Genomic DNA, 26,916 nt, shown 5'->3' on the forward strand with positions numbered 1-26,916 from the left:
GTTACACTGGTAGAGGAAAGGCGGGAGGCCATGAATTCAGATCTACAGCACCAGTCTAGCCAAATGCAGGCCCAGGAAGGGGCAGTACAAACCCTAATGGACCGCATAGAGGATCTTGAAAACAGGAGCAGGAGGAATAACCTCCGCCTCCGTGGCATTCCTGAGGTTATAGATCCACCTGCCCTTCTGCAATAACTGCAAGATTACATAAGATACCTAAAGCAGGATGATGCTGCGCCTGATATTCAAATTGAAAGAGCACATAGGGCTCTACGCCCGAAACCCCCTAGCAGAGCACCCCCAAGGGACATCATTGTAAAAATTTTATCATTTCGTGACAAGGAAGAAGTCCTGAGGCTTGCAAGAGGCAGACACCAGATAGAGTTTAGAGGAGCAGAAGTGCAGGTTTATTCAGACCTTTGTCCAGTCACCCTGCAGAAGAGAAGGGAAATGAGATTTGCAACAACGGTGCTGAAAGAGATGAGGATCCCCTACAGGTGGGGCTTCCCCACTAGCATAATTGCCACAAGAAATAACAGGTCCTACGTTCTAAGAACAATAGACGACCTACCAAGCTTCAATCAAGCCTTGGGCCTTGACATAAGGCCGCCACGGGCCTTAGAAGCTGCTCCACAGCGACCTCCAGAGAGAGGCCAAGACGAAAACTTGCGGAATCTAAATTGACGGCCGGGGGCTTGATCTTTGTCCTGGGTCGGGCCGCCCGACCGTTGATTGCACAGACTGAAGGCAGCTCTCTTGTTGGTATTTGAGGGTGGAACTTACCCTGGACTCAAAGGTCGTATACTGTATTACATGTATGTGATTGCATTACAGTGCACAGTTGAAATGGTTGGGTTAACACAAGTTGTTCACTGTTTTTTCTTCCTATTATATATATAGCACCTGTTATGTTCAGTATAATAGCCTGTAGAGCACTGCCAGTTTAGAATCTCAATAGCTATAATAACACTTCACCAGAAAAAAGTGGGGACACGGCACACACAAAATCTAGCCCGGGGCAATTAATTGGCAGCCCCTGAGAGAGAGCCAAGGAGAGTAGATAGACGGTAGCTGATAACCTTAGACTTACCCGAAGTTATAAGCCGCAGTGCCCCTTCAGTAAAGATACAGTGAAGAAAAATAGACAACTCCCGACTGGTCCTCAAACCCAACAGGTCTGACCCCTAGATTTATAAGGTAAATAGAGACCTATAATAGCTTATACACTGACATGTGAGGACAGCTGACTAGGTGCTTACCATAGCTTAGTTTTACAGAGGAAATGGGAAATACCGGTCATTACTTTATTGTATTAAGGAATGTACTGATTTACAATTGAAAGTTTTAAATGTTTATCTGAATAGCGTTTACGGGACGACGACTACCCCCTGGTTTTGTTACATTTGAGTATTGGAGCTCCCTTTTACGGAGAGTGATCCAATCTTTGTAAATTACTGTAAAGTTATTATTTTTTGTATTTATTTTTGTGAGTACAGCACTCTCTTTTCACAGTAACATCTCTAATATTTAAATCTTAAAGTAACACACCAAAGACAGTTACTCTTCTCTTTTCTCACTTTCCTTCGCTCTTTTTCTTTGCCCCAATCTTCCCTCCCTCCCATTCCTACCCCCCCTCCCTTACCTTCATCTCCCTTCCCTTCCTAGTCCCCCCAACCCCCTACTTTCTCTCCCCTACCACCACAGCCCCCTCCCTCCTCCCTTCTAGCTTTTTCATCCCATCCTCTCCTAACCCCCTCCATCCATCCTCTCCTAGCCCCTTCCTATTACTTTTGCCCAGCCCCTCCTCTCCCGCCTCCCCCTCCTTGCTTTTCACTGCTATCCTCTCCTAGCCCCTTACTAGCATTTGTTTTTTTTTTTTTTTTTCCTCTTCCCTCTACCCCCTCACCCTCCTTAACCTCATTTGCACAGTAGCTCAATTCCTCTTCAAATAAAGCAACATGGAAAGAAGGCGAGGTCGTACTGAGCCCCCCCCATTTGAAATAATATCAATCAATGCGAAAGGCCTCAACAGCCCCAGTAAAAGAGCTATAGCTCTCAGGGACGTACAAAGGATGGGAGGGAACATAGTTTTTTGGCAGGAGACTCATTTCCCTTCTGGTCATGAGCCACAATGGTCTAATCATCGCTATCCTACGGCCTATTTCGCATCAGGCCCTGCCAAAAAAAATGGGGTCGGGATTATGTTTAGTGCTAAAATGCCCTTCAAGATACAACAGCAGTATACCGACCCTGAGGGTAGATTCATTCTACTCACGGGCTCCTTGTTTGGCAGGCCACTCACCTTAGCCAATGTGTATTGCCCTATTCAAACCCAGCACCTCTTTCTCTCAGAGGTCATACACAAAATTACAGAAATAAAGGTTGGGGTGCTCTATTGAGGGGGAGATTTCAATGCTCCTCTAGACCCCTCACTTGATACCTCCGATGGCCTATCCAGCACTCCCCACAAAAATTTGAAGCAAATGACGGCCTCATTGGCTGAGCTAGCAGTCCACGATGTCTGGCGCATGCACCATCCTCATCACAGAAATTACACATTCTACTCGCACCCTCATAGAAAATATTCAAGAATTGACTATATTTTTACTGACACAGTAGGCCTAACATACACTAGAAGTAGCAATATACACGCAATCACATGGTCAGACCATGCCCCAGTTAGCTGCAGAGTAGACTGGCCCAGCGCCCCGCTTACGCCTTATACGTGGAAGCTCGACGACACTCTGTTGGACGATTCACTGTTTTCAGCCGAGATCAAAAAAGCATTAATTGAATTTTTTCGCCTAAATGCAGACGATAGCATTGAGAACTCTACCATATGGGAGGCACACAAGTGCACCATTAGAGGTCTCCTAATTAGCCGAAAAGCGAAACTGCACAAGCTAAGGATGGAACGCTACAAGTCCCTCCTGGGCTGCGTCGAGAAAGCAGAACAACAGCATAAAGCTTGCCCCCTTGGCGGAGACAAGCTGAAGCTTCTGACCTCTGCTAGATAAGATCTCCTGCGCTTCTTGCAGGAGGACCACCAAAAAAAGGCCCTCATATTGAGACAAACATATTTTGAGCACGGAGATAGGGAAGGGAAACTGTTAGCAAGGGCTATAGCTAGAAAAAAAATAAAGGCGTATGTCCATCATATGCAGGGGAGGGACGGCATAGTTAAGGCAGATGGAGCCTCGATTGCAAAGATCTTTAAAGAATATTACGAAACACTATATGATCTGCAGTGGTCCTCCGGGGAAGGAGCAGGTGACTCACCGCCGCTTCAGACAGTAGAGGAGGTGCGGAACTATCTAGATGATGTTCATCTCCCACATATCACGGGGGAGGAGGTAGAGGCACTGGACTCTCCTATCACTCTTGACGAAGTCAAGAAGGCAATAAAGGACCTGCCCTCAGGGAAAAGCCCAGGGTCGGACGGCTTCGGTCTTAAATACTATAAGACATTCACCGACGTTCTAGCACCAGATCCTGTGACTATCTTTAACTTGCTGGCCCATAACCCCACACTGCCAAGCTTCATGTTGGAAGCTTTCATAGCGGTAATCCCGAAGCCCGGGAAATCGCAAGACAGACCTGAGAATTACAGGCCCATTTCTCTTTTAAACTAAGATGTTAAAATTCTGGCGAAAATCCTGGCGACCCGGTTGAATAGACTCCTCCCGAGCATGATATCAACTGACCAAGTGGGCTTCATTCCAGCTCGAGAAGCCAGGGATAACACCCTGAAGGTGCTACAGATGATCACACGTGCACATGTGACGGGAACCCCATTGTCCTTGGTAACAACGGACGCCGAGAAGGCGTTCGACCGCGTGAGCTGGTTGTTCATATGGCAAACGCTAGAGAAATTCGGCTTTGGAAATGGCTTTAGAAATCGGACGATGTCCCTGTACTCCACACCCAATGCCAGGGTCAGAGTTAACGGCATGATGTCCGACACATTTCAGATCAAAAACGGAACCAGGCAGGGATGTCCCCTCTCACCTCTCCTTTTTGCTCTTACCATCGAGGTCCTCGCAGCCAAAATCAGAAACAACCCCATGATAAAGGGTTTTGTGGTGGGAAATACAGAGCACAAACTCTCCATGTACGCGGACGACGTGTTATTAACAATCTCAGATTCAGCAAATTCCCTGGCTGCGGCAATGCAAGAATTCTCAGCGTTCGGTAAAGTCTCAAACTTTTTGCTTAACCCTCAGAAGTCCGAAATCCTAAACATCTCGGAATCACCGTCAATGTTTGACACTCTTAAAAACACTTGCCCCATCAAAATTGCCTCTCACCAGATTAAGTACCTAGGGATACTGATTACACCCAACCTGGCAGAAATCTCTGATCTTAATTATAAGAATATTAGAGATGATATACTCAAAGACCTTGCAAACTGGAAAAAAAAAATCTATCTCATGGATGGGACGGGTGGGAGTAATCAAAATGAACGTGCTCCCAAGGATGCTTTATGTAATGCAGGCGGTCCCACTAGCACCATCCACAAATTACGTCCAACAGGTCCAAACCGCCATTGAGGCTTATATCTGGAATGGGATAAAGCCAAGAATCAGAAAACATACGATTTATTTACCCAGAGAAAGAGGGGGACTTGGAGTCCCACTTTTGAGGGAATACCAAAGAGCCATCTCCCTTCAGAGATTGGTTGAATGGAGCCAGGGCTCCAGCAACAAGGCATGGATTCAAATTGACAATGAGATTGCCCGAAGGAGTAACATGTGCGCGCTGGCCTGGATTTCTCCTAACGTTTGGCCAAACCCAATCAAACAATATCCCATGATTCAAGAAGTGCTCCAGTGCTGGGATGCGCAACTTAAAGTAGACTCTTACATCTCTACGCCCACCTCGCCCAACACCCCAATTAGGGAGAACCCAGACTTGGGCATGGAGACGAGACCGTTCCAGTCGGGTGCGTATCACTGCCTGGCTGACATGGCTATATCCAATATCCTACAGCAGGATAGGCTCAGACCGCAGGTAGAGATGGCGGAATGGGACCCAGCCATCTTCGGCTCGTGGTACAGAGTAGCTCAAATCTCTCACTACTACACCATGCACAAACACAAATCAGAAATGCATAGAAGTAGAACGCTCTTTGAAACGCTCTGCACGGCACCGCAGGCACCAACCCATCTAATATCAAAGATATATAAACTTCTGCTCACCAAGGGGGGCACGATACTCCCATCCTACGCGCACGCATGGCAAACGGAACTCGGTCTGGAGATAGGTATGAAGGACTGGATTAAAATATTTAGAAAAGCAAAAAAAGCGTAGGTCTCAATGAGACTACAGGAGACGCATTACAAATTTCTAAGTAGATGGTACTTGACTCCTAGTAGGCTCCAGAGAATATACCCGCAAACAAAGGGGGAGTGCTGGAGGGGCTGTGGAGAGAGTGGAACACTGCTGCACATTTGGTGGAACTGCCCTATTATAAAACCTTTTTGGGAGGGGGTGCTGGGAGAGATGAGCAGAATCCTTAAAATAATAATACCTGCAAAATCAGTTTACCTCATTTACCACAAGCTACCCAAAATAATAGGGGAAGACAAATATCTGCTCTTCATGCTGATGCTTAATGGAGCCAAAGGGCTCATCCCGAAATTTTGGAAGAAAGCACAGGCCCCTAACATCCAGGAATGGAGATCCAGAGTAGTGGATCTTCTTAACCTCGAAAGGTACCACTATTTGAAAACTGGCAAACTAGCTACGCACAAAATGATGCTACTAACCTGGGAGGGAAGGGGAATTTAATCAGATAACTTCAAGAACACCTCGCAGCAGGTGTTAGAACCATCGGTCCAGTGGTCCCCCTCCCTTCACTATATCCCTTCTCCTTTTTTTTTTTTTAATTCCCATTTCACTTCCCCTTTCCCCCTTTTCTTCAAATCTGCTCTCACCTTTCTCTTTGTCTTACTGCCAAGTTCTGTTTTGACAGTCAAAGCCCTGTACGGGCTGAAACTCCAGGAGACAGGTTGAAGCCCAGCTGTATGACTCAGGCAAGCTGGGCAATCAGGTTCAAATGATATTTAAGCCCCTGGTGTTTGGTTTCTGAGAATATGATTACTAATTAAAACTTGTGAGGATATGTCCTCACTAAAACAAGCTCATAATCGTTTGTACTGATGGACAACATTTTAATTGTATAACTGACAGACATATGAGCTAGTTATAAATCTGGGTATGATGATCAACAATTGTAAATGCTGACACTGTTTGTTTATATCACAGATTGTAACTTTAACCTTTTGCAAGAATGTAATCTGATGCATGTTGTTATCTATTTTCAATAATAATAAAGCTTGTTTTTAAAAAAAAAAAAAAAAAAAAAGGATAGGAGTAAGAATAGGAGAGAGGGAGGGCAGCAATTGTGCGGGGATGGGATCAAGGGGACAGGTAGTGAGGTGAGTGGAGGATATAAGGGCAGAAACTTCTTACTCAGTAGTGGGAGCAAAAAAGCTGAGTTTGTGGATTTGCGAGTTGTGGACATCGGTTATTGGTTGAGGGGGTTGGAGACTAGTAGTGTGCTGGGAGATGATTTTGTTTCTGATGGAGCCTATTTTGTTGGTGAAGTGGTTGGCAAAATCTTGAGCTGAGAGAAGTGGAAATAGGAGGTGGGGGTGGGCGGAGAAGGGTGTTAAAAGTGGAGAACAGAGATTTTGGGTTTGAGGAAAAAGTAGAGATACGAGTAGACAAGTATTCCTGCTTGGAGAGGTTAAGGGCAGAATAGTAGGAGTTTAAGATGAACTTGTAATGAAGGAAGTCAGCTAAACAACAGGATTTTCTCCAATGTGGCTCAGCAGTGTGGGAACATCTACATTAATAGCGTGTCATAGGAGTATGCCAGGGCTAAGGATGAGTATGTGACTTTTTGGCTATGGTAGGAAGTGCCAAAATATTAAGGACCGCTGTAAGAGTGGAATTATAGTGACAGATAGATTGGTAATGGCAGGAAAAGGAGATGGAAGAAAGCAGAGTTTTGAGAGAGTTTGAAAGGTGTTGCCGATCAAGTGACTTAATGCTCCTGTGGAATTTGGTGTGAGGGCTAGAAGGAGGAAGGGCATTATGAAGTGCTGTGATATTACAAGTGAGGAGATGATGGTCAGAAAGAGGAAAGGGGGAATTTGTGAAGTTTGAGAGAGTGGATCAATAGCTGAAAATCAGATCGAGGGAGCGTCCATCTATGTGAGTGGGAGAGTCAGACCATAGTGACAGACCATAAGAGGAAGTGAGCTGGAGAATTTTTTTTGCAGCAGGGGCAGCAGGATTGTCAACAGGGAGGTTGAAATCCCCAAGGATGAGGGGAGGGATGTCTGAGGAGAGGAAATAAGGTAGCCAGGATGCAAAATGATCAAGAAATTAATTAAAAAGATGAATATTTCAGATCTCTGTCTGTGCACTGCCTTATCTCCCAGCATCAAGTTCTAAAATCAAAAGGTTTAAGAGCTACATATATCAATATTTTCAACTCAGACAACTCAATACTGGCTTTTTATGAACAGGATAATCTGTTTCATGCAGTTACTAAACAATTCTTAATCTCACATTCTCTTTTTAAACCTCTCTATAAAATGAAATTCCAGCGTTTTCTGTTTCTTTAATCTAAATTCATGAAAACTATAGATAATTACTCTTTTATAAACCCTGTTAGAAAAATGGATATTAATGCAAAATGTGTTTATTTTCATTAAATATGAGGACTGGATCTGATAAAATGGTTTGCCGTCTTAAAAAGTTTATGCATTTTAGCATCTTTTATATATATATATATATATATATATATATATATATATATATATATATATATATATATATGCTTTTGCTGGTCTAATAAACAATGTTCTAACCTATGAAGGATAACTGTCTCTTTTACCAATACAGCAATAATTAATTTTCACGTTTCAAATAAAAAAGCATATCCAGTAATAGAAGCATTAACATATTCAGGTATATTAAATGCAATATTTATTGTAAATTGCATTACAGTTGAAAGCATTATTCAACCTATCCTATTATATAAAAGGCCAAGTGTGTTTGTCCGAAGCTGTCATGCGCAGTAGAGACAGCACAAGGACAAACACACCTGGCCTTACCTGACATGTTGTTGCGGTGAAAGTGGGCGTGGCCGGCGGGAACGTAGGCATGGCCGGCGGGAGCGTGGGAGTGGTCGACGGGAACGTGGGTGTGGTCAGTGGGAACGTGGGCACGGTCAGCGTGAGAGAGGGGAGAGAAATAGAAATAGAGGGGGAGAGGCAAAAAGAGATAGGAAAGAGCTAAAGAGAGGGGGAGAGAGAGAAAAAGAGAGGGGAAAGAGCAAAAGAGAGGGGAAAGAGCAAAATAGAGGGAAGAGAGAGCAAAAGAGAGGGGGGGAGAGAGAGCAAAAGAGAGGGATGGAGAGAGAGCAAAAGAGAAGGGAGAGAGACAGAGCAAAAGAGAGGGATGGAAAGAAAGAGCAAAAGAGAGGGATGGAGAGAGAGAGCAAACAAAAAGGAGAGACAGAGCAAAAGAGAGGGGGGAGAGAGAGCGCAAAAGAAAGGTGGGGGAGAGAGCACAAAAGAAAGGGGGGAGAGCGTAAAAGGGGGGGGGGAGAGCGCAAAAGAGAGGGGGAGAGAGAGAGTGCAAAAGAGAGGGGAGAGAGAGCGTGCAAAAGAGGGGGGAGAGAGAGCGTGCAAAAGAGGGGGGAGAGAGAGCGCGCAAAAGAGGGGGGGGGGAGAGAGAGAGAGCGTGCAAAAGAGAGAGAACGCAAAAGAGAGGGGGAGAGAGAGCGTAAAAGAGAGGGGGAGAGAGAGAGCGTAAAAGAGGGGGAGAGAGAGCGCAAAAGAGAGGGGTAGAGAGAGCGCAAAAGAGAGGGGGAGAAAGAGTGCAAAAGAGAGAGGGAGAGATAGCGCGAAAGATGGGGGGAGAGAGAGCGCAAAAGAGAGGGGGAGAGAGAGAGCGCAAAAGAGAGGGGGAGAGAGAGAGCGCAAAAGAGAGGGGGAGAGTGCAAAAGAGAGGGGGAGAGAGAGCGCAAAAGAGAGGGGGAGAGAGAGCGCGAAAGATGGGTGGGAGAGAGCGCAAAAGAGAGAACGCACAAGAGAGGGGGTTGAGAGAGAGCGCAAAAGAGAGGGGGAGAGAGAGCGCAAAAGAGAGGGGGAGAGAGAGCAAAAGAGAGGGGAGAGAGGGAGCAAAAGAGAGGGGGAGACAGGGAGCAAAAGAGAGGGGGAGAGAGCAAAAGAGAGGGGAGAGAGAGAGCAAAAGAGAGGGGGAGAGAGAGAAAAAGAAAGGTGGGAGAGAGAGAGCAAAAGAGAGGGGGGAGAGAGAGAGAGCAAAAGAGAGGGGGAAGAGAGAGAGCAAAAGAGAGCTGGAGCGAGAGAGAGCACAAAAGAGAGGAGGAGAGAGCACAAAAGAGAGGGGGAGAGAGAGAGCACAAAAGAGAGGGGGGAGAGAGAGCAAGGGATGGGACCACTGTGCTGCAAAAAATGGCCCGTGTGAACAGGCTTTAGGACTAGTTTGAAATGATTCAATAAGAAATATGATTTTTCTGAGTATGTACAAATGTTTATAATTGTTCTCTAAATATTTCTGTGAATGATAGAAGTTCAAATATGTATTTGTTTTAACAAAAAAGAACACAGCCTTCTGCACACAGCTTAGCCCTGAATTGCCAGAAGAGAGCTAAAACATAACAAAATGTGTTTTCAAGGTTTTTAACTCAAATCTTTACCACTGACTGGTGCTCGTTAAATAAACTGTAACTATCTTAAAGTTACAGGGGCATATTTATTAAAGCCCCGTGTTTGCTCACCGGAAACAGAAGTTATGAAGCAGCGGTCTAAAGACCGCTGCTCCATAACTTGTCCGCCTGCTCTGAGGCGGTGGACAGACATCGCCAGAAATCAACCCGATCGAATACGATCGGGTTGATTGACAAATCTGCAGGGGCGGCATTGCACCAGCAGTTCACAGGAACTGCTGGTGCAATGATAAATGCCGACAGCGTATGCATGATCCGCACTATGATAATTAGGCCCCACAGTATAAACTTAAAGTCTTACCTTTGATTAAGCTGCAAATATCCACCTGCCCCCTTTCTATATCAGGCAGCAGTAACAGTAAAAAAGTTATTTTAAAATGAATATTGTTTCTGGTCACTTTGAAATGGCTGCCAAGCTCTGCCCACTGATGACATCACGATCTGGGCTGCATCTATGCACACTGCTAAATAGCATTGACAGTCTGTTGAATCCAACTAGTGAATTTTTTTGTAACTAGTAAAGCCTTCAATGCAGCCCAGATCAGGATGTCGTCTGTGGGCAGAGCTTGGCAACCATTTCAAAGTGACCAGAAAAAATAGTCATTTTAAAATAACCTTTTTACTGTTAGGGCCGATGACAGATGATTGAACATGGAAATGCAATAAATTAGTTAATCTAAAGATGCTTAGCTGCTGGTTTTGTTCCTTTTAAAAATTCTGCCTACAAATCTCCATTACTTTATCTTGGAAAAACTGCTCTGTAAACATTTGTCAAGGTAGGGTCGTTTACCATAGTCTAACCTTAGAGCAACTGGTGGCATGCCTATGTGATCACAGGCTAATAAAACTGGATTTTATTTTTCAAAACAAAACTTTGGAATATGATATATAATACAAGCTTAACTAGCAACTGTCATAGACTGGTCAAATGAACACATTTGCTGAGGCCCCTTATGACAAGAATCCTTCATTTGTCTAAATGTCTTAATTGAAGAAAGTAACTAACTACTATATCTAAAACTGAAGTTTTGATCTTGCTTCCTTCACAATATGTAGATCAGAAGAGGCAAATATGTCAAAGTGGTAAAATGTGGCAAAAGTATGCAAAGAGGACCAAATGGCTGCATTACAAATTTGTTCAATGGAAGCTTCTGTCATAAGAGGCACTTGTCTAAGAGAGTGATTTCGGTCACACAGTAGAAATACCGCTCGGAACTCCCGGTGCACTGCTGGTTCCTAACAGAAAACACTGCTGATTCAATCAACAATGCAAGTTGCACATCTGAGTCATGTGACTAGCTCTGCTGATTAGATCAGCGGGAGTTCCGTTTGGGACCAGCAGTGCACCATGACTATTTCTCTTGTGTGTTTAACCCCATTGCAGGGGTTAAACACACAGTGCTGCAGGGTCCATAGCCTTTAAATTACATACTATAACAGTTATAATAGGCATTTAAAAATTCTCCTGTTTTGTTGCAGCAAAAGAATAAAAACTTTAGCACTACTTCTGCAGCAGCAAAACATTAGTCTATTCCTATTTTTTTTGACAGGTTGATCACAGGGGTATCATTGATTCTGGTGCTAGTGGTTGTTTTCTAGATTCTTCCCTTGCTCAGCAGTTGATTTTACCTTTGGAAGTAAAGGAAGATCCAACCATGTTGTGTGTTGTAGATGGTAGTCCCATTAGTCCTGGCCCTATTATGTTTGAGACTTACACCGTTGAAATGTGCATCGGTTATTTTTTCATGTGGAAAAAAATCTAATTTGATGTGGTCCAGTCTCCAAAGTTCCTAACATTTTGGGGTTACCTTGGCTTAGGAAACATAACCCTAGTGATACCGGGAGTAAGGGCAAGTCATATGTCTTCTTATTTTTGTGAACAGGAGGTTTGGGTAAACAATGTTCTTTAAATTGTACTTTCAATTTTGAAACATAGTTTGTTCTTCCATACAATTTCATTGCTGTTTTGGATAATTTGTGTAGTGCCTCCTATTTCCACTCACTACCTTACCAACCCAGTCTCCTAGTACAGCCTTGCTTTGCCCCCCCCTCATAGATGCAGTCTCCCCACTCATCCCATCCCCCTTCTCAACCTCAGTTGTTATTGTGGCCTCCCTTACGTCTCCATTCGTGTCCACCTTCCCTGCAGCAGAGCATCCTATGTCCCCCTTCAAAGCCCCTCTCTCGTATCTGCATACCTCAACCAATGCAAGATCTTTTTGTGATTTAGAATCAGATACCATCATCTTCCCCCCATGGATCTTTTTAACACCCCCTATGTCCCTCATTTTGGTCTCAGGTACAGATCCCCTTTGTTCTTGTGTCAGTTAATGGTTTGGATTAATACAAGGCCCAAAAGATTTTGTATTCTTGCATTTCCATGGGCAATCTGGAGTATCTTGTCCGAAGGAAGGGTATGGTTTTGAGGATAATTCATGGGAACCTGAAAGAGACAACCATACTCCTCTTTTGGTGGCTTCTTTTCATAGGACTCTAGAGCATGTAGGCGCACCCTGAGGTTGGGCTGGGGCGGGGCTCTGTCATAACAGGCACTTGTCTAAGGGAGTTATTTCTGTCCCTGCTGCAGTAAAGTGTGCTGTTCCTTTAAGGAGGTCTAGAAGATAAATTAGGCTTTAATTGTGGTAGTTTTTATAAGCTCTCGGTTTGCAGCATGACATTGCATAGGTATTGACCTCTTACTCTGGCAGTTTGTTATTTGGATATACTGGTTTAATTTTGGTATTAGGCTTTAGCTTGTTTTTGGACTTTGCATTTGTTTAATGATTTTGTGCTGTTTTTTTCCCCTGTGAGGCTTTGACCTTGACGGTCTGACTTTATATTTTCTTATTATCTACCTGAGCATAATGACTTGCAGTTTCCTTTTGTATTAAAATTTTTCCCTCACACTATTGCTGCTGTTACCTGCTTTACCAGTGCCTTTTTACTTTGAATGCCCCTGTGCGGGCCTGGCAAGGAAAATGGTTTACTGTTTGTTTCAGCTTCATTCCTTAGAGTTCAAGAAGTAGCAACTGCTCTAATGGAATGTAATGGAATGGTAATTCATTCTGCGAGAGACTTCCCTGCTACCAAATATTTGCGAATCAAAGCTTTAACCCAAGCGGCTTAGGTAATTGCTACAGCCTTCTGTCGCTTGTGAACAACAGAAAAATTAATAAACAAAGAAGAAGAATGTCTAAACTATATTGTGGCCTGAAGATAAAATGTCAAGTTTCTGACAGCATCTAAGTTGTGAAGCAGTCTGTCTTTAGTATTTTTGGAGGTGTACAGAGTGATGGAACCACAATTTCCTGATTATTGTTATCTGAAGACACCACTTTTAGGAAGAAAGTATCAGGTAAGGGAAAGCACAGGACAGGGAAGAAAGTGCAGACACTCTTCTGGCAGAGGAAATGGCCAAAAGGATAAGAACCTTTCAAGATAACTGCTGAATAGTAAGACCATGCATAGGTTCAAAAGGTCACAAAACCAGGTGAAGGCTAAATGGAGGAGAGGCTGGTCTAATAACCAGACTTATCCTGACCTGTCAGGAAACTTAGAGACCTTTTTGTGATACAGGATTGACAAGGTCGAAATTTGACCTTTAAGGAAATTGGCTAAAAATCCTTTTTCAGACCATCCTGTAAAAATTGTAATACACAAGGTATTCAAAAATAAATTCAATGGTAATGCTAATACCAGGTAAGAAAAGTTTTCTACACTTTTTGATAAAAGCGCCTGGTGACAGGTTTTTGGGCTTGAATTAAACTATTACTTGATCAAAGAAACCCCTTGGAGACAATATTAGGTGTTGCCAAGCCATCACATTTAGAGATTTGAGATCTTAATGAAAAAATGGATCTTGAGAGAGAAGCTCCATACTGAGAGGAAGACGCCAAGGCTGATTGGAGGACATTTGGATTGAATATGCATACCAGGTCCAGCAAGTCCATGCCAAAACAATCATAATTATAGAGGTCATTCTTGTTTTATCCTGACTATTACCCTGAATAGTAACACCAAAGGAGGAATAGTGTAAAGAATCTATCAGAGTAGCTTATGGATCCAGAGAACTCACACAATACTGATGTAGCTTGTGATTCAAGCGTGAGGATATGAAATCTGTGTGTGGCCTTCCCCCAACTACTCACAATATCTTGTGATTCAGGGACCATTTGCTGGGGTGAATGTATTGATGACTGAGAAAGTCCACTTCCCAGTTGTCCACCCCTGGGATGTGGATTGCTGACATCATGCAATTATAGCGTTCTGCCCAAGTCAGAATGCAGGATACCTCTTTTATCACTAAGGTGCTTTGGGTACCGCCTTGGTTATTTATGTAAGCCACCTCAGTGACAATGTCTGATTGAAACCTCAGAAATGACTCCTGTCTTTATAATGGTCAGCTCTGGAGAACTCTGAAGATGGCAGAGAGTTTCAAGATGTTGACTGGTAACCGTGTCTCTAGAGGAGACCAAACTCCTTTCAAAAACTGTGAACCCCAGACAGCACCCTAACCTGATAGGCTGGTGTCCTTGGTGATCAGCACCCAAGTTAAATGGAGAAAGGAGATCCCATGAACAAGAGATTGGTGAGTTTGCCACCATATTAGGGACTTCCTTGTCTTGAAGTCTAAGTAGATCTTCTAAAATAGATCCTTGTAATCTTCATTCCACTGCAGCAAAATTTTTAGATGCAAAGTACATAAATGGAATCTGGAATACAGAAATTAGGCTTACCTGATAATTTCATTTCCATCTGTATGAGGAGAGTCCACGGCTTCATTCATTACTTGTGGGAATACAGAACCTGGCCACCAGGGGGAGGCAAGCACACCCCAGCCAAAGGCTTAAATACCTCCCCCATTCCCCTCATCTCCCAGTCATTCTGCCGAGGGAACAAAGAACAGTAGGAGAAATATCAGGGTATAAATGGTGCCAGAAGAAAAATAAAAGAAATTTAGGTCCGTCCAACGGAGAACTGTGCAGGGGCCATGGACTCTCCTCATACAGATGGAAATGAAATTATCAGGTAAGCATAATTTATGTTTTGCATCTTAATATGAGGAGATTCCGCAGCTTCATTCATTACTTGTGGGAAACAAATACCCAAGCTCTAGAGGACACTGAATGAAAAAAACGGGAGGGTAAATGAGAGGCGGACCCTATTCTGAGGGCACCACAGCCTGCAAGACCTTTCTCCCAAAAGCTGCTTCCGCCGAAGCAAAAACATCAAATTTGTAAAACTTTGGAAAAGTATGTAAGGAGGACCACGTAGCCGCCTTACAAATCTGCTCCATAGAGACCTCATTCTTGAAGGCCCAAGAAGAAGCCACAGCTCTAGTTGAGTGAGCCGTAATCCTCTGAGAAGGCTTATGTCCCACTGTCTCATAAGACAAGTGAATCATGCTCCTCAGCCAAAAATATAGGGAAGTGGAAGAAGCCTTCTGCCCTTTACGCTTCCCCGAATAGACAACAAACAATGCTGAAGTCTGTCTGAAATCCTTCGTAGGCTGAAGATAGAATTTCAAAGCTTGAACCACATCCAAATTATAAAGTTACCGTTCCTTCAAAGAAGAAGGATTAGGACACAAGAAAGGAACCACAATCTCCTAAATGATGTTGCGATCAGAAATAACCTTAGGGAGAAAACCCAACCCAGTTCGAAGAAAAGTCTTATTCAGCATGAAAAACTAGGTAAGGGGTCTCACATTGCAAGGCCGCCATCTCAAAGACTCTGCGTGCCAAAGCAATAGCCAGTAGAAAAATAACCTTCCAAGACATTATGTCAACCAAGTGCATGGGCTCAAACGGAGTCCTCTGCAAAACTTTTAGAACCAGATATAAACTCCAAGGAGGAGCGGAATGTCTAAACACAGGCCTGATTCTAGACAGAGCCTGAACAAAAGACTGAATATCAGGAAGCTCAGCGAGCTTCTTGTGTAACAACACAGATAGAGCCGAAATCTGCCCCTTTAAGGAACTGACGGAAAGTCCCTTCTCCAGACCGTCCCGGAGGAAGGAAAGGATCCTGGATACCTGGACCTTATGCCAGGGATACCCACGAGACTCACACCAGAATAAGTAGGTCCTCCACACCTTATGATAGATGCGTCGGGTGACCGGATTCCTGGCTTGAATGAGAGTATCAATCACACTCTCTGAAAACCCTCTCTTGGCTAGGACTAAGCATTCAATCTGCACACAGTCAGCCTCAGAGAATCTAGATTTTGATGCACAAAGGGACCCTGTACCAGCAGATCTCTGTGACAGGGTAACCTCCATGGAGGAGACAATGACATCCCCACCAGATCCGCAAACCACATCCTTCACGGCCACGACGGAGCAATCAGAATAGTCTAAGCTTGCTCCTGCTTGATGCGGGCCACTACTCAAGGTAGAAGTGGTAACTGAGGAAATATGTAGACTAGGTTGAACCCCCAAGGCACTGCTAAGGCATCTATCAGTTCTGCCTGGGGATCCCTGGACCGCGACCCGTATCTGGGTAGCTTGAAGTTAAATCTATCCCCTGTCCCCCCCATCTGTTGCAAATCTCCGCAAACACCTCGGGTGAAGAGACCATTCCCCCGGATGAAACGATTGTCTGCTGAGAAAATCCACTTCCCAGTTGTCCACACCCGGAATGTGGATCGCTGACAGTAAACAATTGTGGGTCTCCACCCATTCCAGAATCTGAGATACCCCTCATGGCTAGGGAGCGTCTCGTCCCCCCCTGATGGTTGATGTAAGCCACCAAGGTAATGTTATCCAACTGGAATCTGATAAACTGGGACGACCCAAGGAGGAGCCAAGCCCTCAGAGCGTTGAAGATTGCTTGAAGTTCCAGGATGTTGATAGGAAGAAGCGATTCCACCTGCCCTGTGCCTTCCTGGCACCCCAAACAGCTCCCCATCACAATCTCCCAGGATGGTCTCAAGAAGGATGTCCCCTGGGACAGCCGATCTGGACAGAGCCACCAAGAGAGGGATTCTCTCGACCGGTTGTCCAGAGAAATCTGTTGGGATAGATCCGAGTGATCGCTGTTCCATTGCCTCAGCATGCACAGCTGAAGAAGTCTGAGATGGAACCTGGCGTATGGAACGAAATCTATGCTAGATACCATGAGCCCAATCACCTCCATACACCGGGCCACAGATGGCCTTGAGCAGGTCTGGAGGGCAAGACAGCTGGAGGCGATTTTGCAATGTCTCTGGTCTGTCAGGAATATCTTCATGGATATGGAAGTCTATTATCGTGCCCAGGAACTCCACTCTTGTACTGGGAACCAGAGAACTCTTTCCTGAGTTTAAATTCCATCCATGAGATCGAAGAAGTAGAAGAGCTTTTGAATGGTCCTCTGCCAGCCGGCAGGATGGAGCCTGGAACAGAATGTCGTCCAGATAAGGCGCTACTGCAATACCTCTGGATCTCGCCACCACAAGCAGAGCTCCCAGAACCTTTGTAAAGACTCTTGGAGCAGCAGCCAGACTGAAGGGAAGAGCTACAAACTGGAAGTGCTGATCCAGAAAAACGAATCTTAGGAACTTGAAGTGATCCTCGAGTAACAGTACATGAAGGTAAGCGTACTTCAACTCTATCGTAGTCATGAACTGTCCTTCTTGAACTAAGGGCAGGATAGACCTTATTGTCTTCATCTTGAACGATGGGACTGACAGAAACTTGTTTAAGCACTTTAGGTCTAGAATCGGGCAAAACATACCCTCCTTCTTTGGGACCACAAAAAGGTTTGAATAGTACCCTAGACCTCTCTGTGCTAGAGGTACTGGTACAATTACTTATAGAGAGAAGAGATCCCACACGCACTATAGAAAGGCATCTCGTTTCTCTGGTTTTGACGATAAATTTGACAAGAGGAATCTGCCCCTGGGAGGGTGAGATTTGAAACCTATCCTGTAACCGTGGGCAATGACTTCCAGAACCCAAGGATCTTGCACGTTTCTCATCTAAGCCTCCACGAAAAGATATAGTCTGCCCCCTACGCGATCTAGAGACGGATCAAGGCCGCCCCTTCATGCTGACTTTGTCTTGGCAAGCTTCTTGTTCAGCTTGGCTTTATTCCAAGACTGAGAAGGTTTCCAAGATCCCTTGGGCTGCTCGTGCTTTGCGGCAGGCTGCTGTCATTGGGACTTGTCCGAATGAAAGAAATGAAAATTAGGACCTTTAGGCTTATTCTTCTTATCCTGCGGTAGGAAGGCACCCTTGCCCCCACTGACCGTGGATATGATAGAGTCCAGGCCTTGACTGAAAAAAACCTTTCCCTTAAATAGAAGGGAGAGTAATCTAGACTTGGACATCATGTCAGCAGACCACGACTTTAACCACAGGGACCTCCGGGCCAGAACAGAAAAGTCTGATGTCTTGGCATTCAAACAAATAATCTGCATATTTGCATTACAGATAAACAAATTAGCTACCCTCAGGGCCTTAATTCTTCCCTATTCTTTCCGCTGCAGGCTGAAATAAGAACCCTGTGTGCTGAAACATCTTTCTTAACATGGTCTCTAATTTATTATCCATGGGCTCCTTAAACGACAAACTATCCTCGAGTGGGGTAGTGGTGCGCATAGCGAGCGTGGAGACAGACCCGAACAATTCTAGCTGAGTCAGGAACTGGGAACAAAAAGAAGAAGGGGAGAGAGAAGATCCAAGTCTCTCGCATTCATTCTTAATAATATTTGCCATCTTTACGGGAGCCGGGAAAGTTTGGGGCACTACCCTGTCCTCAAGCTTAGGAATAGAATGTTCCTTGCGTAACTTCGGTTCCGGAACCTCTAGAGTAGCCAACACCTCTTTTATTAAAAAAATGTAAGTGCTCAATCCTAAACCTAAAGTCTGGTTCCTCCACAGCCGGCGGTTTAGAGGACGCAGACTCCGACCCAGAGAGCGAGTCCTCTGAAGTACTCTTCTTCATCAGAGGATAATCTAGTCTCAGATACATCCAACGGAGTAGATGACCCCTGGGAAGGATAGCAATGTTTAACCTTTCGCTTGCACTTAGCAGGGCGAGGTAAAGCACTGAAGGCCACAGACACCGCCATTTGCAATTGATCAGCAAAATCTGGTGGCCACAGGGCCCCTCCCGCAGGAGGATTAGTAGTGCACTGGAGAGCTGCATGTGTAATCAGAGATGATTGTAGGGAATGCACCTCGCGGGATGGAGTCCCCTCAAAGGTGGACAGCTCAGTGGTACTAAACATCTTGTTCTTTTTAGATATCACTATTTTATCAAGGCATGTGGAACATAGTTGAGCAGGCGGATATACCGTAGCCTCCTCACCATAAACACAGGCATTGGATCTAGGAAAAGAGGGAGTACCCTCTAACGCATCAGAGTCCTCCATAGCTTGCGCCTTTAATATGGACTATATAAAAAATAAATGGCACCTTTATAGCCCAATGGCTGGGGCACTCACCACCTCCTATGACCCAGGCCCACAGAGAAACCACTTTTTCTCTTGCAACCGACAGTCAGGAAAGAGGAAGATAATTAGGCCACACCCGGTCACATGGAGTGCCATGCAGGACATCCCCTGCAGCCGAGACAAACCATGCCAAACTAAACAGACTGCGCAGTTAATCAAAACGAAAGAACCTGACTGTTTGCACATTGCCAGAGCCACATCTCACACATGTCGCAGAAAAAAACACAATAAAGCAATCATGTATAAATCCCCCCCTGTTCAATAATCCCCTTCCAGAGATATTAACCTTTGATTCTATACAGATAAAAGGAGTCACACTGTGACCCTGTCTTCTTGGGTTAACATAAATGTATAACAAATGAAACGATCTTACCAGAATCTATGCCGTGAAACAGGAACATGGCCTCTCAAGTTTGACAGTATTGTATCACCGCTCCTGACATGGACTTGAGTGGTAGAAAGCAGACAGTGAAACTCGTCATCACTGATTGCTTAAGGAGCTGTTAATACGAGTCTGGATGATTTCGCAGAAAGACTCTCCCTGCATATCCAGACCCTAACATTCGTCAATGCTCTCACTGAGAGGCTGACAATACTACTTAAAACTCCAGTTCCATTTCGAAGAATACTACCCTTCATAAGAAACTACTTCCGACACTTCTCTGCCATCTTCCTGTGACGAAAGGCAAAGAATGACTGGGGGATGAGGGAAGTGGGGGAGGTATTTAAGCATTTGGCTGGGGTGTCTTTCCCTCCTCCTGGTGGCCAGGTTCTGTATTCCCACAAGTAATGAATGAAGCGGTGGACTCTCCTCATATTAAGATGGAAAAGGTTGCTGCTTCTGATGTCACTACCATGAGACCTACTACTTCTATGCATTGAAGGAATGAAGGAAGAGAAGTGAGTTAGAGAAGAGCACATGCGTTCTGCAACTTGAGTCTATGTTGATCTGTGAGAAGCAGTTTCACTGATAAGGAATATATTATGAAACCTAGGAAGGAAACCCTGGTTTGAGGAAACAGACAGCTCTTTGGGAGGTTGATTTTCCAACTGTGAAAATGCAGGAACTGAAGAATTTTGCTTGTACGGTCTTTTGCCATCTTGAGAGATGTAACATGTACCAGAATTTCGTCCGGGTAAGGAGCTACCGCAATTCCCTGAGCTCTCACTACTGATAATAGAGCTCCTAGAACCTTTATAAAGATTATTGGTGCCATTGCAATAGCAAAGGAAAGCACCAAAAACTGATAATGCCTGTTTAAAAAAGACAAATCTGAAGATATATGTACGATATCTGTGAATAGGGATACACAAATAGGAATCTTTTATGTCTATGGTAGACATAAATTGACCCTTCTGTGCTAAAGGAAGTATAGTGTGAATCATCTCCATTTTAAAAGTCGGAACTTTCAGAAATCTGATTAGAGTTTTAAAATCCAAAATGGGTCCAAAAATCCATTCTTTCTTTGGAACAATAAAATCTTGTATTAGAACCCTTGATTCTGTTCCTCTAAAGAGACTGAAACAATCACTCCCATAGGTCTGTTACACGTGCCAAGAAAGGTCCTTCCTGCAGGCAAAAGACTGACTAAGGGATTAAGGGAGAGTGGGAGGGATTAAAAAGCTTGTTATGTTGGGTGTTTTTCCTCCTCCTAGTGGACTGGAGTCTAACTCCTTGTGCCAATCGGATGTAGATCTATGTCATGCTGTGCATAGTTCATCGTAATGCATAATGTAGATCTATGTTCGACCTTCAGGCAGCCCATGCAGTCTCGGTTGTCTTTAGCTGCAGGCATCTGTCTTCATGTGGTAACAGGGCACGATCGGTGCTCCGTTACCATATAAAAGCAGATTGCCAGATCACTAAAGACAGAGATACTGTCTGTGGCACTGTCTGTAACGATCTCCGTTGATACCAGTGGGAAATGTTGAAGGCGGGTGGGCGGCCCGGCAGTGGAGTGGGGAGGGACCCTACACTATTGAAACAAAGTTTTAAAGGGAGAGGGGGAGGATGGGATCCTACACTACAGAAAAAGTGTATATAAGAGAGAAGGGCCCTACACCACGGGAAAGTTCCTGACACTACAGAAAAATAACGGAGACAGCTGCCATTACCTAGGATGGCTACCACTAGTGGGAGGGTTAGATAGCGGTTTGTGAGGGATGGTCAAAAGCTTTGTTTTTTGTTTTTTTTTTACATTTGCAATTTCTTTCTAATGTGCTATTGGAAACTTTCCATACCTATGTTTGTATATATATATATGTGTGTGTGTGTATAGTGTATACACACATGCACACAATGGTTATTCATATTCAACCAGTTAATGAAATAGGGCTGTTTTGATTTCTTCTTGAAATGTTTATACTTTTATCTAAATTTTTAATCTTCAGATATCTCCTTACTTTTGTTTAATAAACATATGAATAGCATGAAAACTACTAATAACATGAAAAAACATGTAATGAACATATATGATCTGACGATTTTAGACTTTATTTTCTCTTCCATTTGAAATACATACACAACAAAATATGTTTAAAAAGACATAAGAACATGCTTCTATCAGGCTTTTTGCAACAGTCTTTACAGAAATTCACTGAAGCAAATAACGGCACCAAACATAAAGTAAAAAATAGCGGTACATTTATTTAATATTGCTGCCTAATGTGTCTGAATACAGTTTTTTTTACTTAACTATTTGTATAAATTTGTGCATTATACAATAAACAATTTCATATAAATGTTGGCAATTTAATCACTAATAATGAATGAACTTCATGTTGATCATAAAAGTTCCATAATTTAAGAGTTGTTCAATATATTTTCACTATTTTGTTAAAGCAGAACACCTGTACTTGTTAGCATGTAAACGGAACATGATCAGGAACACTGAAAAAGGACACAAAAACTACAATGGCAACACAATCAAACATTCTGAAAGAGTAGATTTTACAAGGTGTAAAGTGTCAAAAGTTAGAAAATTATACAAAAAAATGGGTGTTATAATTAAAATAATGAATAGGCCTGTGCCTAGGACAGCAGATATTCTGTTCTCATAATATTTTATATATTCATTATATTACAAATCAATGATCACTTGGTGTCTCCAATTGTGAGAACTATATTAGGCAAATACAACACCACAAAATGTTGGGGGGGGGGTCCGGGTGGCACAATTTTTCACAAATTTCCCAATGCCTAGGGCAGCATAAAAGCTACCTCACATTTAAAAACCCTACACAAACCTGTGCAAATCCTAACTTACTGAAATAGACTTTTCCTGAGTTATTTTAGATGCAGAGTTCCTTCATTTTTATTATGTATTTAACGCATTTTACAGGTGAGATTTTAAGTTTCCAGCCAAAGGTTTGTTGGCACAGAATTCTGCCCACCAAGACGGACGTTCCAAAACCTTTTCTCCTTGCAGTACAGTGGACCAGAGGTTTTTATAGAGCTGGGGAAAAAATAAAGATTTTACAGTAAGAATATCAAAACAATGAAAGACAATCACATAAAAACAGACAGGGGTTGAAGCATTTCAATATTTATTTGTTTTACAAAATCTGGACACAGATACATAAAATGATTAAGTTATTTTACAAGATTATTCAATGCAACCTTTAGCTAAAATCCTATTATGTCTTTACTAGATAAAGGGAACAACAGTAAGTCATTGAAATAAATGGATTCAGCATTACTGATTTGCATGGAAATGTTTGTTACAGTGGTTTGAAATTTAACAAGAATATTTAAAACAGCAGAACAATGAGAACATGCACCTGCGCTATGCTTTCTGCCTTCCAAAGTATCTCATTATAAAACTTTGGAATTCTAATTTCAAAATAAACAAATAAAATCAATTGGTTGCTACATTATAAATTACTACATCCATTTTAAGTCACTTTTATGCAAACTGTCAATGACATCCTGTGTGTTGCGTTTGATATTTATCTTGGATTTTTCCCTATGAATTTTGCACCAAAGATGGTTGCTGGTTTGGGTTCAACTGCCTCACTATTGAAAACCCAACTCTTAGTGAGCACCAGAGTCACGGGATGTGTACACACTCCAATATGAGAGTAGAGTCTTCTTATTTTATGTATGTATGTATGTATATATATATATATATATATATATATATATATATATATATATATATATTATCCAATTAGCATGTGTTCCAGCACTCCAGCTTCAACTAATAATGAAGCACCTGGGTGCAATCCTCAATGGATTGTAGATAAGAGCTAGGAAAGGGAGGGCACTCTCAGGATTTATATACATCAAAGTTAGTTTATTGTTTATAACAACAACGTTAGAAAGTCATAAGGATAGGTCGACGTTTCGGCTTACATAGAAGCCTTCGTCAAGACAGATGAACAACTCACAACGGCGACTAGCAGCCGCACACAACACCGCCGGCAAAACAGTTATTAACTATTTAATAGCTATTGTACCTGGTTAAAATAAATACAAAGTTGCCTGTAAAATAAATATTAATCCTAAAATAGCTATAATATAATTATAATTTATATTGTAGCTATATTAGGGTTTATTTTACAGGTAAGTATTTAGCTTTAAATAGGAATAATTTATTTAATAAGAGTTAATTTATTTCGTTAGATAAAAATTATATTTAACTTAGGGGGGTGTTAGTGTTAGGGTTAGACTTAGCTTTAGGGGTTAATCCATTTATTACAGTAGCGGCGAGATTCGGTCGGCAGATTAGGGGTTAATAATTGAAGTTAGGTGTCGGCGATGTTAGGGAGGGCAGATTAGGGGTTAATACTATTTATTATAGGGTTATTGAGGCGGGAGTGAGGCGGATTAGGGGTTAATAACTTTATTATAGTAGCGGTGCGGTCCGCTCGGCAGATTAGGGGTTAATAAGTGTAGGCAGGTGGAGGCGACGTTGTGGGGGGCAGATTAGGGGTTAATAAATATAATATAGGGGTCGGCAGGGTTAGGGGCAGCAGATTAGGGGTACACAGGGATAATGTAGGTAGCGGCGGTTTACGGAGCGGCAGATTAGGGATTAAAAAAAATATGCAGGTGTCAGCGATAGCGGGGGCGGCAGAATAGGGGTTAATAAGTGTAAGGTTAGGGGTGTTTAGACTCGGGGTACATGTTAGAGTGTTAGGTGCAGACGTAGGAAGTGTTTCCCCATAGAAAACAATGGGGCTGCGTTAAGAGCTGAACGCTGCTTTTTTGCAGGTGTTAGGTTTTTTTTCAGCTCAAAATGCCCCATTGTTTTCTATGGGGATATCGTGCACGAGCACGTTTTTTAAGCTGGCCGCGTCCGTAAGCACCGCTGGTATCTAGAGTTGCAGTGGCGTTAAATTATGCTCTACACTCCCTTTTTGGAGCCTAACGCAGTGAAAACCCAGCCATTCTGTGAACTCTAAATACCAGCGGTATTTAAAAGGTGCGTGGGAAAAAAAGCACGCATAGGTAACGCACCCCTTTGGCCGCCAAACTCTAAATCTAGCCGTAAAACTTTACACTTATTTTGTCAATATTTAAACAGCTAAGGAAACTTAAAACAATACATCTATATGTTATTCTCAGACTAATATTTTTTTTGAATGCCTCCTTATATCTAATATTTATTTAGGGCTAGTTTACAAGTGGAAAGCTAAATATCGCCTTCGGGAAAGCGATATTTGTGATCCACTTAGTAATACCAGCGCACACTAATGTGCATTGGTATTACAAGTTATCAGCAATGCGAACGCAAGCTCGCGTTCGCATTACTGGGAAGCATTGCGCTCACAAGAGCATGCATCCATAGGTTCCAATAGGAGCCTCGTTCTGACGCTGTCAGAGATGGCACAGAACCTAAGCGCAGCGAAGAGGGTAAGTAGCGAAGCAATGGAAGCAATATTAAATATATATGTATATGATTATATACATATATATTTATGTTTTTGTATGTGTATATACCCATATTAACACATAAATATATATGTATATAAGCATGTACATATATATTTACTGGGAATACACAGTTCCCATAAACCGCAATGTAAAGGCACTTTTCAGTGCCATTTTTTTTCCTAACACCCCACACCCGCCAATTCTATCCCCAAAACAATGCCTAGTACGTTATTTTATTAAAAAATAAAGGTGCTACTATCTTTATTTTTTTATAAAATACTCTACACTGTATTTTGAGGACATTTGGGGCACATTTATAAAATTAACCAGAGATCTGATATCTCTGGTTAATTTTATAATCACTAATTGCTACTGCTAGCTTGCAGAAGCAAAAACCAGCCACTTGTAATGGCTGGTTAATTATTGCGTGCCTGCAAATGGGCAAAAGTGCCCATTTGTGAGCGTGCAATAATTTAGTGCTCCACTTGTAAACTAGCCCTTAGTGTTTAATGTTCCTTTAAAAGTGAAAACCTCACAACTTTAAGACATATTACAGGAAAGGGGGGCAATATAAACAATGAAACTATAATGCCAATATGTTTTACTACTCATAGTTTATAGCAAAGATATTTTGCTACTCATTTTATAAAACAATCTATAAGTGTTTTATGTCCCATCAAATTCATTACATGGTTAATATACAGGTTTCCATCATTTTGTGTTCTATTTTGTTGACCAAATATCATTGTTGCAGCCCCCTTTTTAAAGAATTCTAGTTTACTTATATGATTCAAGAGAAATGATCTTCAAAACTGAGCATAATATTTAAGATAAGTCCTCTATAAAGTGACATAATAACGTAACGTTTGAGGCTAATAGTGCGTTATATATTTTTGAAAGAGACATTATTATTTATTAAAGACACAAAAAATGAATTTACCTCTCCATCAGCTTTTCCAATAGGAGAATTCAAAATGAAGTCTGGAGGTGCAATGGCATCAACCAAAGCAATGGCATCATCTTTCAGCTGTTTAAAAAGAACATACAAGTTGGCAGTGCTCTCCGTTTTCCATAGTAACAAGGCATACGCAGAGCAGCAGTAAATGGTTGCTAGATTTCACAACAAAATGTAATATGAGTGCTCACACTTGTAGAAATCTGTTAAATGCAGCAGATACACCGCTTTATTGTTTTGGAACCAAGATTTTCCACAACTAGTATCAACCTTAAAAAAATCCTCTTCTGGCATAGTTTTTTAAAGTATTTCTATCCATATAACATACTCAAAGCGTTTGGCATTAATACAGTTACAGTCATGGATTATGAACAATGAATGCATTTTTTTACATTACCTTTGAGCACAATTCCAGAACGGCTCCTTGAATAATTCTGCCAGCAACCTCGCCGGTACAATATCCACCTGTAAATTCACTTAAATATCAAATCTACTAAAAACCAAAGTTTGTCAAACAATTAGGGCACATTAAAATACTAGCAATAATATCTTGCACTAATTACTTTATGACTAGCTGTTATTATTGGCTATTACCGTATTGCTTAACTCCTTAGCAACAACCTCTGAGCCCTGTATGTTAGCTGTCGCTAAGCCCTTAAAGGGACATGAAACCCAACATACAAGTAAAACAGCTTTATAATTTACTTCTATTATCTAATTTGCTTCATTCTCTTGGTATTCTTCTACTGGAAGCTAGCTAAATGCATTTGGTGAGCCAATAACATGAGGCATATATGTGTATCCACCAATCAGGAGCTCCTGAGTCTATATGGGTATCCTTTTCAACAAAGGCTATAAAGAGCACAAAACAAATT

At 42.5% G+C, this 26,916-nt stretch overlaps 1 protein-coding gene across 2 annotated transcripts in view; it reads right to left on the minus strand.

Annotated features, from left to right (window-relative positions):
- Positions 1-21,681: 21,681 nt before the first annotated feature.
- ACOX3 (acyl-CoA oxidase 3, pristanoyl) overlaps positions 21,682-26,916 on the minus strand; it is a 278,298-nt gene continuing 273,063 nt past the window's right edge. For both annotated transcript variants that reach the window (XM_053704177.1, XM_053704176.1), the window contains exons 16-18: positions 26,439-26,506; positions 26,027-26,113; positions 21,682-22,663 (exon numbers count right to left, since the gene is read on the minus strand). In XM_053704177.1, coding sequence (XP_053560152.1) covers positions 22,544-22,663; positions 26,027-26,113; positions 26,439-26,506 — 275 coding nt within the window. In that variant the 3' untranslated portion in view covers positions 21,682-22,543. The remainder of the gene's footprint in view (positions 22,664-26,026; positions 26,114-26,438; positions 26,507-26,916) is intronic.

The sequence above is a fragment of the Bombina bombina genome, chromosome 2 (genome assembly GCF_027579735.1).
Source record: "Bombina bombina isolate aBomBom1 chromosome 2, aBomBom1.pri, whole genome shotgun sequence".
In the NCBI taxonomy this organism is placed as follows: domain Eukaryota; kingdom Metazoa; phylum Chordata; class Amphibia; order Anura; family Bombinatoridae; genus Bombina; species Bombina bombina.